Source organism: Notothenia rossii (assembly GCF_949606895.1).
Source record: "Notothenia rossii genome assembly, chromosome: 8".
NCBI classification, from domain to species: Eukaryota; Metazoa; Chordata; class Actinopteri; order Perciformes; family Nototheniidae; genus Notothenia; species Notothenia rossii.
This window is the reverse complement of record NC_136906.1, coordinates 2,563,621-2,579,520: the sequence shown is the minus strand read 5'-3', so window position 1 is coordinate 2,579,520 and position 15,900 is coordinate 2,563,621. Positions and strand designations below refer to the sequence as shown.

Genomic DNA, 15,900 nt, shown 5'->3' with positions numbered 1-15,900 from the left:
AAGTAACAAATGCATGGACTAGTTTCTCTGCATCGTTTTGAGGCAAGATATGCCTGATTTTTGCAATGTTACGTAGATGGAAGTAGGCGGTCCTTGAAATTGATTTTATGTGGGCGTTAAAGGATAAATCCTGATCAAATATAACACCAAGATTCCTTACAGTCTCACTGGAGGCCAAATTAATGCCATCCATACTTAATATATCTTTAGATAATTTGTTTCGTAGATTCTTCGGGCCAAGTACAATAACTTCAGTTTTGGTCGTGTTTAACATCAAAAAATTTAAGGTCATCCACGTTTTTAAGTCCTTGAGGCAGTCTTGAATTTTATTTAGATGATTAATTTCATCAGGCTTGATTGATAAATATAGTTGAGTATCATCCGCATAACAATGAAAGTTTACAGAATGATTCCTTATAATATTGCCTAATGGAAGCATATATAGGGTGAACAAAATAGGTCCAAGCACTGAGCCCTGTGGCACTCCATGGCTAACTTTGGTTTGCATGGAAGATTCATCGTTGACACGTACAAACTGAGAGCGTTCAGATAGATAAGACCTAAACCAGCCTAAAGCAGTTCCCTGTATGCCAACTAAGTGCTCTAGTCTTTGCAATAGGATATCATGGTCGATAGTATCAAATGCAGCACTAAGATCGAGTAAGACAAGAATAGAGACAAGTCCCTTGTCAGAGGCTATTAGAATGTCATTTGTGACTTTAACCAGAGCTGTCTCTGTGCTATGTTGTGTTCTAAAGCCAGACTGAAAATCTTCAAATAAATCATAGTTTCTTAAGTAATCACACAGCTGTTTTGCGACTGCTTTCTCAAGAATTTTTGAGAGGAACGGAAGATTAGAAATAGGTCTATAGTTGGCTAAAACCTCTGGATCGAGGTTGTGCTTTTTAAGAAGCGGTTTTATCACTGCTACTTTGAATGATTTTGGAACATAGCCTGATAATAAAGACATATTCATAATATTTAATAAAGAAGTGCTAATTAATGGAAAAACTTCTTTTAACAGCTTAGTTGGAATCGGGTCTAAGATACACGTTGATGGTTTAGAAGAGAGAATCATTGAATTTAATTGTTCAAGGTTTATGGCTGAAAAGCATTCTAGTTTACTATCTAGTGTAATATTATTAGAACTTACGTTTCCGGGAGCTGTTGATAACACTATACTGGTCAAAGGCAAGAGGTCATTGATTTTGTTTCTAAGAGTAACAATTTTATCGTTAAAAAAGCACATAAAATCATTACTACTGAGTGCTATGGGAATAGAAGGCTCAGTCGAGCTGTGGCTCTCTGTCAGCCTGGCTACAGTGCTGAAAAGAAATCTTGTATTATTCTTATTCTCATCTATTAATGAAGAGTAGTATGCTGCTCTCGCTTTACGCAGTGCTTTCTTATATTCATTGAGAGTAATATGCCAAATTAAACGAGATTCTTCAAGTTTAGTGGAACGCCATATCCTTTCAAGTTGTCTCGACTTTTGCTTTATTTTGCGGGTTTCGGCATTATGCCATGGAGCTAATCTATGTTGTTTTATTTTCTTCTTTTTCAAAGGAGCAACAGAGTCTAATTTTATTCGCAGCGCATCTGTAGCACTATCAACAACATGATCAATTTGGGGGGGTGTACATTTTGTATAAGTTTCCTCCCCTACATGCAGACATGCTATCGAGTTAAGTATTGGTGGAATCTCTTCCTTAAATTTGGCTATAGCACTAACAGATAGGTTTCTGCTGCAGGAGCTTTTGGCTAATGCTTTGTAGTCTAGTAACAGTACTTCAAAAGTTACTAAGAAATGGTCGGATAAAGCAGGATTATGCGGTTCGACTAATAGTTGCTCAATTTCAATACCATAAGTCAGAACAAGGTCAAGAGTGTGATTATAGCAGTGGGTTGGTTTATTTACACTCTGACAGAAACCAACAGAATCTAATATAGAATTAAATGCAACAGTAAGGCTATTTTTATCATCGTCAACATGAATATTAAAGTCACCTACGATAATTACTTTATCTGTTTTAAGTACCAAAGCTGATAAAAACTCAGAGAATTCTGATAAGAATTCTGAATAAGGACCTGGTGCACGGTACACTGTAACAAATAAGATTGGCTGCAAAGTTTTCCAGGTCGGATGCGTAAGACTGAAAATGAGGCTTTCAAAGGAGGTATAATTTAATTTAATTAATATTTGACAAATTATGAATTACAGCAAACATGTGCAATATATCCATTATTACAGCTCCGTGGGATGGCAGTGAGACGATATGGGTCCGTTGTTATTGTGCATCCATGGGTAAAGATAAACGCATGTAGTACTGAACAACACGTAACATGAACGTGCCGGGCGGCGCGGTCCCGTGGGTTAGATGCGCGTTCATAATGCAGAGGGAAATAACTCTCAGAATAACGTTATTAGCACATTTTACAACTTGAGGAGCGAATGTTTTTCATAAGGGCTATACAAGTGTTCATACTTGGTAGTTTATTTAGTTTAAAAAAAATATCCAACGATTTACAGACCACTCTTTCCCCATGTAAGTCAATGGGAAAAAGTGTTTCCGGGCCCAGCAACCTAACGGAAGTGTAGTACCGCCGTTTGGCAACAACGAATATTTTCCTCAGACTCCGACTCACTTCCTGGGGGCTTAATGTCTACTGCCATGCTATTCAGTTCACTTTCTCCTACTTCCTGTACCCGCTTTCCTGTCTGTTACGTTCCCTGCTAGGGGAACCAAAGGGAAATAACACGACCAGAGTGGAATTGGTATAATTATAAGTGGTTTATTTCTTATAACAGCGGGAAACAAAATGGCAGGCAAACAGCCTGAAACAAACAAAAGAGCCAAAAGGGCACAGGTTGACAAATAACCAACTAAAGGAGGACTCTAAGAAAGGAGTCTAAATGCATACGGGAAATAACACTATCACACTAAATAAAGAACGAAACAAAACCTCACTTCAAGAGTGGTACATCTAACCGAGGGAGTCTACACAAAACACAGCTAAACTAAAGGCAACAGTCACAAATCCTAACTATACTCTAAACACTAACTAAGCTACTCTACACTCTAACTAATCTACTCTAGACACTACTAATCACACAAGTTTACCCACAGAACAAAGAGCAAGTAGCGAGAGGCATCTGTCCACATACAGAGCCTCCAGAATGATGATTCTCCCCAAGCTTTGTAATAATCTCCAGAAGGTGTGTGCCGGCTGTGCGCTGCGATTGGAGTGCGTCGGGCCCGGCGTGCTCCAATCGCAATCTTCAGGGGCGGACCAGGAGATGGCAGCCAATGCCAGGAGGGCAACCGCACAGCTCATTTACATAGAACACACAGCTGAAAACACTCAGACGACCAGGAAGGCAGCAGCCGTAACACTGTCCAACCTTCAGTGAACATTTTACAAATATGTAAATGTGCAAATATGAAACATACAGGTCAATATCACCTTGCTATTGGTAGCTGAACTGTCAATACCCTAAAACGTATTCTTGGATATAAATACCTAATTTTGAGTCATTCCGACACAATCAACAATTATAGTTTAATGTCTTGTTACATAAGAATATATCATATTTGTTAAGTGTTATTATGGGAAAATTACTATTTGTGTGGTACTACTGCCTTATTAGGGCCATATTGAGCAGAGCATATTAAGACCACAACTAATGTACAACAACTTCCTTACTTGCAATAAATAAGCACTAATTAGAGGGTTAAACTCACACCGAATGGCTGATTACGTGTAGAATATGGTCATGCAGAATAAGGCATTAATAAGTGTTTTATAATGACTAATACAATAATAAAATAAAAATAATAAAAATGCAATAACGCGCTTTAACCACTAGGTGCCCGTCTCTATCAGCTGTGCACCGTTATGGTGTAAATACAGTCAATCTACCAATTGGATCAAATATAAAAGTCAGCCGAATTATTGTTGATACTGCAAAGAGGCGTATTGTGTGAAAAGAAATGTAAGATGTTGTTTAACTGCTGATATATTTAGGATCCACATCACGTTTTCAGTTTGGGGGCATTTCCTCCTGTTTGTCTCTACAAAGCCCTCATGTTTCTCATCAGGGCTCTATAAATATACAACTACGGCAGACATGTAATATTTAATGCAGCCGAACCGTGTATTACAATGCCTTTTATGTGATGACTTTCAAAGAGAAAAGCAAGCACACTCGGAATAATGTATTTTTTTTATTTTAAAAATATGTTTTTGGATTTCACATCTTATAAACACCAAATCCCAGCGTGCTTTGCGGCTAAATCGAGCTGAGGATCTTGCCTCCGCCTGTTTCCGGTTTTGTATTTCGTAAGGATTTTTTTGTTGTACACACATTCCTTCACATTTCAATTTCAATTTACATGAAAGTATTTCGTGAGGCCTTCTAACATGTTTTTAAATATAACTACGGATGTAGTTGAAGAATTTGTAAATTAACATGAACCGAAGCTGTTGCCTGGCAACGCAATCACACAACGTCACGTCTGTTAATTCCACATCCACCTGGATTAACATTGATTAAATACATTAATGTAGCCTTTGTTTCTGCTAAAAGAGGTGTCGACCAGCTGGGGCAACAAGAAAATGTTCACAAAACCTATCAATGTCGTTTAATCAACAAGGATAATCTGGTGTTTTTGAGTTGATGAGTAGTGGAGATATCACTGTCAAATCAATTGACAGTAAGGAGAATACTTACTTCCTGGTGTACAATTCTTTGTTATCCAATGGGAATGGACGCTCACATTGCCTTTAAGGGCAGCCGACATAAATGAATGCCGTGCTTCTATGAGCGTCAAATCCCACCGCAGATGGGAATACATTGCAATCAGTTGAAAGCTATTTGCGTCCCTTTATGAAGCTGAAGGAGCCTCGGAGCGTCCCAACTGCACGCCACGGGACCCTGACCAAACGTCGCTCCTGGACGTATATGGAGTGAGAGTGTGTTGCACAACGTCACGTCCGTTAATTCCACATCCACACACATGGATTAACATTGATTTAATACATTAATGTAGCCTTTGTTTCTGCTAAAAGAGGTGTCGACCAGCTGGGGCAACAAGAAAATCGGCAAAATGGAGTGTGACTATTAAAAAATAAATCATTATTATATTAATATTGACAATAACAACCGACCGTCGGGGTAGCATTCACTTGGCATTTCTCCACTGGTTGGGCCATGTTAAAGTCCTTATCTTACATTAAAAACTTTTTTTGGCAGTTGATTTCTGGGGGGTGTATGCAACAGATAGTCAATTTATGTTTCTTTATTTCATACTGAATAATATGTAAAAAAAGGAAAAATATTAGGTCCAATAAAAAAACTTTGCTTCTGGAAGCAGGCCATTTCGTGACGTCACGTGTGGTTCCCGGCTGCCGCTGTCTGGCTCCCTGCTGCCGTCCGGATCGACAGCCAATGCGCGCAGCCAGCGAGAGTTCACAACGAAAAATGGCGTCAAATATTGTTGATGTTTACGCATCAGAAAAAGCTAATAGCGCGGGTATTTGGCACAATTTGACAGAACAATTATTTGGTGTGGACGATGCGAGCAGTGACGATGAATCTGAACGATCTCTGCCGCCTTTTACACCAGAAATAAGAGGCCTAGAACCGTATAGGTTCGAGCCAGCAAAACGCGAATGTGCACCACCGGCCTCAGCTGAAAACATGGAAGTCACTCCGCCCTCGCCAGCACCAGCTCGAGTCAAACAAATGAACAAATGAACGGTAAAACCATCCCGATTGGTGTTGCTACACCCGCCAACGACACACCTCTTCACCATGATCCGGAAAAAACAAGACAAACTCGGAGATAAACACTGATACACAAAGTTGACATGCGGCTATACCAGCAATGCTACACTGTGTGATGCTGGGACTGGCTGAACTCACCAGGATTCGCGGAACCACACGTGACGTCACGACACAGCACCAAGCAGCGGCAAGATTGAATCCAGACTTTTCTGGATAGTTCTGAATTTGACCCATTTTCCCGATATTAACAAGTGATTTACAGCAAATAGGAAACGATATTCGATCTATATCACGTGTTACTGGAATAAGACCCAACAAGTTAATGCATTTTGAAACAGTTCTATGATCTTTCAGCTACAGTAAATTACGCAAGATAAGGACTTTAACAATACTGTGTAACTGTCACGTTTGAAGGGACGAAATTGTGACATCTTCACGTCTCCCAGCATGGTACATCGTCACACGTATTGCCGTGATACCGGGTTGGTCTCAGTAGATACAGGGAACATGTGCTTCTCTGGGTGGTCTTGAATCCAGACAGGATGCTGTTTGGTTTTATAATAATGTGAAGTTTAAACTACCTACCTGATCGCAAATATATATTATCAGTGCATGACATTAAGGATTTTGGGAGATGGCCCTGTGGGCCATCTAAGCTAATTTACAGATGGCCCTGAGCCCAATAGAGATTGCCCTGAAAAATGTGCGCGGACGAAATGGCACGAAGGGTTTGGGGGGCCTCCCCCTAGAAAAGAAAATATTTTTGCAGGTCTTCCTGTAGATGCTGTCTGGTGCATTCTCTAGACTGAATTATAATGTGAACCGCCACAATATTATATTGTACAATTTCAAGTTTGTTTGTTCTTGTTTGTGTTTGTTTTCGCTTGCATGCATAGCTATAAGAAATACTTAAGTTGTTTGTCAAGACACTTTCCATCTGATGAAGGCAAATGCCTTCCCAGATGTAAAAAAGTAGAAAACATTACATTCAGTTGTAACTGCCAAAATAAACATTATTTACACTATTATGGCCCCTGTTAAATGTTTGTAATGTTATCTACTGTAAGTTGGTCGAATGAAGGCTTCCTCATCCGGAAGCCGAGAGGAGCCGAGCGCATCCGCGAAGCACACAAAATGGCGACGTCAGAGTTCCCGTTATCCGGCAAATCTAAATCTCTTTGGTCAAAATAATTTCCATTTAGCGCAATACCGCTTCAGTTGCGCCACTTATGTGACAGGCAAGAAGAGTATGTGACAGACAAGAGTAGTCATTTCTAATGTCTAACACTTAATGTGGAGAAAGAGATGTCCTGTGTGGGTTGATCGTGCGTTGATCTGTTGCTAATGCCTCGGGGGTCCGGTGGGCATGTAAACAAATGCATAATGCTGCGCTATACTTTGTGGCCTCACCCGGTTGCATAGCGACACTTATTGTTTAGGTGTCTTTTAATAAGCAGGTAGTCATATCATTAGCTAAAACTAGCTAGATCTGATCCATATGGACTTAAACGCGAGTGAAGTCTAATCTGACGGGAGAGAGATCAGCTGCTGCTGACGAGTCGACACGCAGCGCTGCATGATCACATGCAGCGGTGAGCGGACAAAACACACACTTCAGGTTAGAATATCACACGTAGCTATTTTAATCACCTCTCAAACTACCGTAACTAGTTATAGATATGTTTAGTTTTACTGTCGGGTCACTCATTACTGGATCCGCGAGCTGCATGATACTGGCATAATAGATTGCCCCATCGGGCAACCAGCAGGTGAGGCTTCATGGCCCGAGCTAAATACTAGATGGCCCCGGGCCATCGGGCAGCCCTTAATGTCGAGCCCTGATTATATAGAGACCTTTTTAAAATACCAAACTAGAATTTTCCACCTTGTTGTACCTTTGGTGAGAATCAGCTCCCCTAATGTAAAGTGCTGTAAAGGATGTGTTCCTCTCCACAGACGGAAGAGGAAGAGTGGTGTTCCTGTGGAGGAGCAGCTGTCCAGCTGTGCTCTGTGTCAGGACCTCCTGAAGGATCCAGTCTCTACCAGCTGTGGACACTGGTTCTGCAGACAGTGCATCAGCCCATACTGGGAGCAGCACCCTCCATCAGGAGACTCCTCCTGTCCCCAGTGTGGAGAAGGATGGAACATTGTACAAAGTAAGAGCCGAACACAAGCAGCATCTTTACCTCCGCCTGGGCTCTGGGTGTTTCCAACAAATATTGTCTCATCTGATCTGTTATATAACATTGTTTTTTAAAGTTTGTACAAAAATATTTACCATGGGACAGCAGCAGTGTTTCCCAAAAAAAAGCTTTCAGTCTAAATCTCAGGAAAACATTAGTCCTGCACAAATATAACACTCGCGTGTGATCAGAGGTGGGAAATAACTAAAGTAAATCTTAACTTAATCTCAAGAACTGTACTTAAGTACAATTTAGAGGTACTTAATGTTACCTGTACTTCTACTCCACTACAGTTCAGAGGTACATGGTGTACTTCTACTCCACTACAGTTCAGAGGTACATGGTGTACTTCTACTCCACTACATGTATTAAATACCTTTAGTTACTTCACAGATGTGGATGAATGATGTGAAATATAACCAAGTGTTAAATCAGACTTTAGTTCCACCTGGAGTAAATCCACCAGCTACCCTGCAGTATACAAAGTCATTCAGACTAGCTGCACCTTTACCAGCTTTGAGAACACTTTCATGATCAATCATTATAAAACATATCATATATATTATTCTGAAATGGACCAATCTGCACAATGACTACTTTTACTGTCTTTCACTATATTTTGATGATAATACTTTTCTACTTTTACTTGAGGAACATTTTGAATGCAGGACTTTTACTGAAACAGAGTATTCCTACACTCTGGTACTTCTACTTTTACTCAAGTAAAATATCTGAGTACTTCTCCTACCTCTGCGTATGATAGTTATGATATCTGCCAGCTAGTATTTGGTTGTTCCTTCTGGAGTCTTCATGTCCAGAATTTGTTCATTTGGTTTATTGTTCAGTTGTAAAGCATGGACGACGGGGTGCTGGGTCTCCACTCTTGCATCACTTTATTATCAGATCTTCTTCCAGGTTTTTGGTGAAGTGTCACGATTCTTAGTTGACTTTATTTGATCATTTCAGTAAAAACTAACGTTCATATTTCTCTTTGTGATTATAATACTGATGAACGTTCAAAACAAAGCACTTTGGCAACTTACCACATACGTTTTAAAATGCTTAATAAGCACCGTAACTTTCATGATATCATTTCTCCGTCGTCATCGTTTGTGTCCGTGAACGGCCGAATGTTGTGTGACGGCAAATGCTGCGGCCGCAAGGCATTGTGGGGCAGCATTTTCTCCTTTTCTTTCGTAAAGGAAGGTCCAGTGTTTCCTAAGCTAAAGGAGGTTATAGAGGACGTTTGAAACCTCCTTTCCTATCATCTAGAGAAGGGGTGGGGAACCTCCGGCCCCCGGGCCGTATACGGCCCTCGAGACCATTTGGTACGGCCCTCGAGGTAATTTATAAACACACACAAAAAAGAAAAAAATGAAAGAAAACTAGACCGCAAAATAATTAAACAAGCGAGTGCCTGTTTTTCCTGGCCAAGGTCAGGGTCCTTGAACACAACACGAGCTTAACGTGTCATCACGTTGTATATGTCTCGTCTGGCAGGAGTGTAGTTCTGACGGAGAGCACCAGAGGGTACCCATAAGGAGCCGTAGACATGCCGCAGTTTCTGCGTGGCTGTGTCTTTAGTTGAAAGCCCAGTGGGCGATCTGTTCATCTGTCACACTGATCATACAGTCAATAACTTTGTTGTTATTAGCATCTGGTTAGCTAGCTATGCTAACGAATATAAGAAGCTTTTTCTCCAACCAGTGAGGTAAAGGCACATCTTTATATGAACATCATAGTTATACAAAAATAAGAGAATAAAGTAAACAGGTATAAAATAATATATGACAGTAAAAAAAAGTTGTTATTAATAAACAAGAATACAGTTTGAAAGGCGAGTGATTTTTTAAATATCCATAAAGAAAAAGAAAATCTGCTTACAGTTGTGTTTCATCTGGGTGTTGAGAGATGTATCCATAGATCTCTTAATGTTGCTCTCAAAGTGCACCAGATTGATGCTTTTAACTTCAACATTTAAAAAAAATCTTCCCGGGGGAGCATGCCCCCGGACCCCCCTAGAGGAGGTTAGGTCCCCCCCCCCCACTTAAAACATGTTCACATGGATAGGATACTAAATAGCTTTGCACACATCTTGTGTCCATATCTTTCTGTTTTGGTGGTCAAGCCACAACCGTGCACGTGAATGCATGCACGAGTCATGGTAAGATATCTGGATTCAGAGGTTGCTGTTTCTTTGCACAGCATGAAAGAAAGGCCAAATGGATGGGCTGTGATTTTAGTATTTTTAAGCAGAGGACAATAATTTGTACGGCCCTCGGAGTGTGTTGAAAAATTGAAATGGCCCTTGAGAGGAAAAAGGTTCCCCACCCCTGATCTAGAGAATTTGAACGGCTCTTATCATGGTGGCTACTGAGGAACGTCCGGGTCCTTTCACTCCGTTAGGAAGGTTCCTAAGCTAAACTGACAATTCGACTGCAGCTTGAGTCTTCTCTTACCTTTTGCTCCCTGTTCAGTCATTGTCTTTCCTGTCCATGTTACCTGCTGATGTCACACAGCAGCCCTTTATTTTCATCATCAGATTCTCAAAAGCCTGTTCCTGATTCTCTCCTGTTCCCTTCTCTTCCAGCAGAACGTGCTCTGCAGGAGGTTCTAGATGAACATAGGCTCAGTCTGAGGAGGAGATGTGAACGTGTGACTGAAGGAACTGATCAAAGTGAAACCCTCCTCAACAGCATCTTCACTGAGCTCTACATCACAGAAGGCCTGAGTGAAGAGGTTAATACCCAACATGAGGAGACGCAGCTGGAGACAGCTTCCAAGAAGAAGACCCTCCATGACACTCCAATCAAGTGCCAGGACATCTTTAAAGCCTCACCTGACCAACAGACTCTCATCAGAGCGGTCTTGACCAACGGAGTCGCTGGAGTTGGAAAAACCTTCTCAGTGCAGAAGTTCACTCTGGACTGGGCCGAGGGTTTGGGAAACCAAGATGTCAGTCTGGTGATCCCGCTCTCCTTCAGGGAGCTGAACCTGATCAAAGGTGAGCAGTACAGTCTTCTCAGGCTGCTCCATGTTTTCCATCCGACCTTACAGAAGCTCACAGCAGAGCAGCTGGCTGTCTGCAAAGTGCTGCTCATCTTTGACGGCCTGGATGAAAGCAGACTTTCTCTGGACTTCAGAAACAATGAGGTTGTGTCTGATGTCTCTCAGCAGTCCTCAGTCAACGTGCTGCTGACAAACCTCATCAGGGGGAAGCTGCTTCCCTCGGCTCTCGTCTGGATAACTTCCAGACCTGCAGCGGCCAATCAGATCCCTTCTAAGTGTGTGGACAGGGTGACAGAAGTACGAGGCTTCACTGACGCCCAGAAGGAGGAGTACTTCAGGAGGAGATGGAGTGATGAAGACCTGTCCAGCAGAATCATCTCTCACATCAAGAGCTCCAGGAGCCTCCACATCATGTGTCTGATCCCAGTCTTCTGCTGGATCACTGCTGCAGTTCTGGACCACATGTTGACTACTGACCAGAGAGGAGAGCTGCCCAAGACCCTCACTGACATGTACTCACACTTCCTGCTGGTCCAGACCAAGAGGAAGAAGCAGAAGTATGAAGAGGGACATGAGACGAGTCCACAGCAGCTGACGGAGGCTGACAGGGAGCTTCTTCTGAAGCTGGGGAGGCTGGCGTTTGAACATCTGGAGAAAGGAGACATCATGTTCTACCAAGAAGACCTGCAGCGCTGTGGTCTTGATGTCTCCGAGGCCTTGGTGCACTCAGGAGTTTGTACAGAGATCTTCAGAAGAGAGAGTGTGATCTTCCAGAAAACAGTCTACTGCTTTGTTCATCTGAGCGTCCAGGAGTTCCTGGCTGCAGTCTACATGTTGCACTGTTACACCAACAGAGACACAAAGGTACTGAAGGACTTCCTGCAGGGAGACTGTGACTATTACATAGGTGATGGCAGTGATCAGGATTACCCATCCCTGGATGCCTTCTTAAAGGAAGCCATAAAGAAATCCCTCAGAAGTGAAAATGGCCACCTGGATCTGTTTGTCCGCTTTCTCCACGGCCTCTCTCTGGAGTCCAACCAGAGACTCTTAGGAGGCCTGCTGGGTCTCACAGACAACCGTCCAAAGATCATCCAGAGAGCCATCAGCAACCTGAAGGAGATGAGAAGTGATGAAATCTCTTCTGGCAGGAGCATCAACATCTTCCACTGTCTGACAGAGATGAAGGACCTCTCAATTCATCAGGAGATCACAGAGTTCCTGAAGTCAGAGAACAGATCAGAGCAGGAACTCTCTGTGATCCACTGCTCTGCTCTGGCCTACATGCTGCAGATGTCAGAGGAGGTTCTGGATGAGTTGGACCTGGAGAAGTACAACACATCAGATGAGGGACGACGGAGACTAATTCCAGCTGTGAGGAACTGCAGAAAAGCCAAGTAAGTCCAGGGGCGACATTTATAAAGCCTTGTGTAGGATTCACGTGGGAAGGTTGCTTACGTAGGAAAAAGAAAATAAATACGCACAGACATTTTCCGACTTATAAAACACTGCGTACCGGCGTAGAACGTGCGTGCGTCCGGTTTCCCTTTATAAATCACAATCAACTCGAAATACGGCGCAGCTTTTGCGGGCTTCACGTAACGCCCATGTTTACCTATAAAGAGTCAAAGAAAAGCACTGTATTCATATTCATTCAGACTGACTGCATGAAGAAGATTGCAGGAAATGGGGAGGTATAGAGACACATTTGGTGGATGCAGTTTGAACCAGAGTAGCAGCATGGAGGTCGGATCGTCACCAAAATAAATAAATAAGTGGTCCGAAAAGAGTTATTGGCAAAATACACATAAACTTTCTCAGGCAGTGTTTCAGTGAAGGCTTCTCAATTCTTAAATGTCCCCTCCTCGACTCCTCGGTCCTCCGGTAGTGACCCGGAAATGGATTTCAGCGCGCCATGTTGAAGGACATCTTATTTCTCTAAATGCACTTTGAGGATCGAGCATCGAGGAGGCTCTCTGGAGGAGCTATAACCGAGGATACACTGATAGGTCCTCCACGGCTCCTCCGTGGATGTATTTCTGCCAACAGTGATGTTTCAAAGAGTCGTGACGTACGGCCGGACTTATCTCAGCCAATCACAGCTCTGCATGCATCCCCTGGATATTATTTTATTAACTGCTTTCATCGCGACGCGATGTTTCCAGTGAGGACAGCTGTGAGGTCCGTGCAGAAAGCAGAGCAGTGTGTATAATATATATCACTCGGTATAAGAGGCCCACATTACTCTCTGTATTTGTATGCTGTAGTTTAGGGATATATCCAGTCTCTGATTGTGTTGTGTTATTATGAGAGTGCTCTCATACTACTTTGATTCTGAAATTATATATTTATAGGTGTGTGTGTGTGTGTGTGTGTGTGTGTGTGTGTGTGTGTGTGTGTGTGTGTGTGTGTGTGTGTGTGTGTGTGTGTGTGTGTGTGTGTGTGTGTGTGTGTGTGTGTGTGTGTGTGTGTGTGTGTGTGTGTGTGTGTGTGTGTGTGTGTGTGTGTGTGTGTGTGTGTGTGTGTGTGTGTGTGTGTGTGTCCGCATCCGCAGCCTGTTATTGTCTCATTATACCGCCCTGTGAATGAATTAAAGTAAATATATAAGTGGTCATGAACACATCTGTCCATCAGACAGAGGGCTGCTGTGCCTCCTGTCATCATTAATGGACGTCTCTTTAAAATGACCGCTGAGAGGAGAGGAGTTCTCATTTCTCTAACCGCCTGCTGCTTCCCCTCCTCTCTCCTCGGCTCCCCTCCTCGACTCCCCCGCTCGCATCTCCTGTGGGCGGCACTAAGACACGAGGATAGGAGTCGAGGATAGGAGTCAAGGAGGGGAGTCGAGGAGGGGAAATTAGAGTAATGAGAAGCCTTCAGTGTGTTTGTGCCGGGGACAGGAGACCCCCCCCCCATGATGAGAAACTGTAAGAAAGTATCGGGGGATCCCTGCGGAGTGGAGTCAAAGAATTTGAATTTTTGTATTTGGTGGTTTGTGTTCCAGCTGTCAATCAGCTGTGCGCAGCGTCTCCACTGCTGCCTATGCGTCTCAACCCCCCCGGCCCAAAGCAACTCTTACTTTCCATACCTGTGTTTTAAATAACATATCCGTGTTTATTTATTTCTCCCAGTTATGTGTTTGTGTGCTCTGAGGAGTCTCAAACTGGCGTTTGTTAAATCATTTTAAGATTGGCTTTAATCAATGTTTGAAAATGAATTCTTCATATATGATAAATGAGAGGTAACATTTTATTGATGGTATTATTTCCACATATTTCTCTCCATTCTTCCTTCTGCCAACGGTGTCGCAGTTTCTCGTCTCTCCCGTTTTTGTGCGTACGCATGGGTAAGAGTTTGCGTGGAGGACCGCACGTTTTCCCGTAAAGTTTATTTTTTATAAATCGCAAACATTGCTTAGAAAATGGCGTGCGGCATCTTTTGAGCGTACGCACCGTTTATAAATGAGGCCCCTGGTGTGATTACGTTTATATATTAGATCAGAAGTTTAGTTCTTCAAATATTAGTTATTCTATTTATTATAATAATTGTTACCTTTTCCAATGTTTAGGTATTTTCATATTCCTTGTCAAACAAATGAAGGCCTTTAGAGGTTGTGAGTTTGCAAATCGTTTGAATGCATCTGTGGATGGTGTTTTACATTTACAAATCACACATTTACACACAAATATTATTGAGACATACTGTATATAACCCCATGCCTCGATTACAAGTAATGTTAGAACGTCAGGTGCGCAGAGGTGGGAGAAGTACTCAGATCTTCTACTTGAGTAGAAGTACAAAGATCTAGTACTCCCTTTTATGCTAACACTTTTTGTAATATTTGTGTGACAGACTTGCTGAATGTAAACTCTCAGAGATTCACTTTGAAGTCGTGGCTTCAGCTCTGAAGTCTGACCCCTCCCATCTGAGAGATCTGGACCTGAGTCTCAATGATCTGAAGGATTCAGGAGTGAAGCTGCTGTGTTCTGGACTAAAGAGTCCACACTGCAGACTGGAGAATCTCACGTGAGTTCAATAACTGAATATAATAAAAAATTATAATCTCATTATTATAATTATATATTTGTTCTCGTTGTTAGAGAATAATTCTGTCTTACTCCTAAGATATTTAACCTTTCTGCCTGTTGACGTGTATGACCAACCCTGACTCTGTTATCTGTCTTAAGGGATGGAGGCCTCAGCTATAATGTTGATATTAGTTTTATGACCGGTCAACTCTCGGTCACAGAGCCTAAGAGTCAGACAAGTGATGGAGTGTCTCCAGATGTTGGGGCTATCTCCAGTGTTCCCAGAACTCTCTGTAAACTAGTTAAAAGGTCTTTCGAGAGAGAGGCTGGGCAGAATTGATGTGGCAACCCACCGTGCAGTCAGAACCTCTGGCTATGTGGCTTGTGATGTGAAATTCTCCGGCCGATACTTGTAATAAACCACCAGTGTTTGACATCAAGGCTCCAACTCTCCTCGTGTCTCTCTGAGTCCAGACTCTCCATTGCTGCAGAAGTTTCCCTTACACTCGTTATTTATGATTTGTAGATTTTGGCCGAGAACAAATATACTTAAAACGTTTTTTTTCAGTTTTTGCTTGTTGATCAGAATAACAAAGATCAGATTCAGCTTCCACAGACTCACACTGTGCTCCATGAGTTGGTGAAGATGCTGTCAGTACTGATGATGTCATGGTCTATTTATTTTAAATTTTGAAATGTATGACCTCTTGTTTTTCTAGTTTTACTTCCTGTCTTTGGCTTCCCAGTGTTTATCTGATTGTGTTCACCAGTTGCCCTTGTGTTTCTGCTTGCCCTCCCCAGCTGTGTCTTGTCTTGTGATTAGTATTGTGTCTATGGGTCGATCTGAAGTTTCTTATTTTTCATTTCCTCGCTCCTCGGTCTCTGTATCACCGGA

The 15,900-nt window shown here is 42.3% G+C and overlaps 1 protein-coding gene across 1 annotated transcript in view; it reads left to right on the top strand.

Moving 5' to 3' along the window:
• The window catches only part of LOC307014336 (protein NLRC3-like), a gene marked incomplete at its 5' end in the record, with an annotated part of 38,067 nt that overhangs the window by 4,587 nt on the left and 17,580 nt on the right, over positions 1-15,900 (top strand). Inside the window, 3 exons of the mRNA XM_079642211.1 lie at positions 7,745-7,944; positions 10,562-12,377; positions 14,830-15,003. Coding sequence (XP_079498337.1) covers positions 7,745-7,944; positions 10,562-12,377; positions 14,830-15,003 — 2,190 coding nt within the window. The remainder of the gene's footprint in view (positions 1-7,744; positions 7,945-10,561; positions 12,378-14,829; positions 15,004-15,900) is intronic.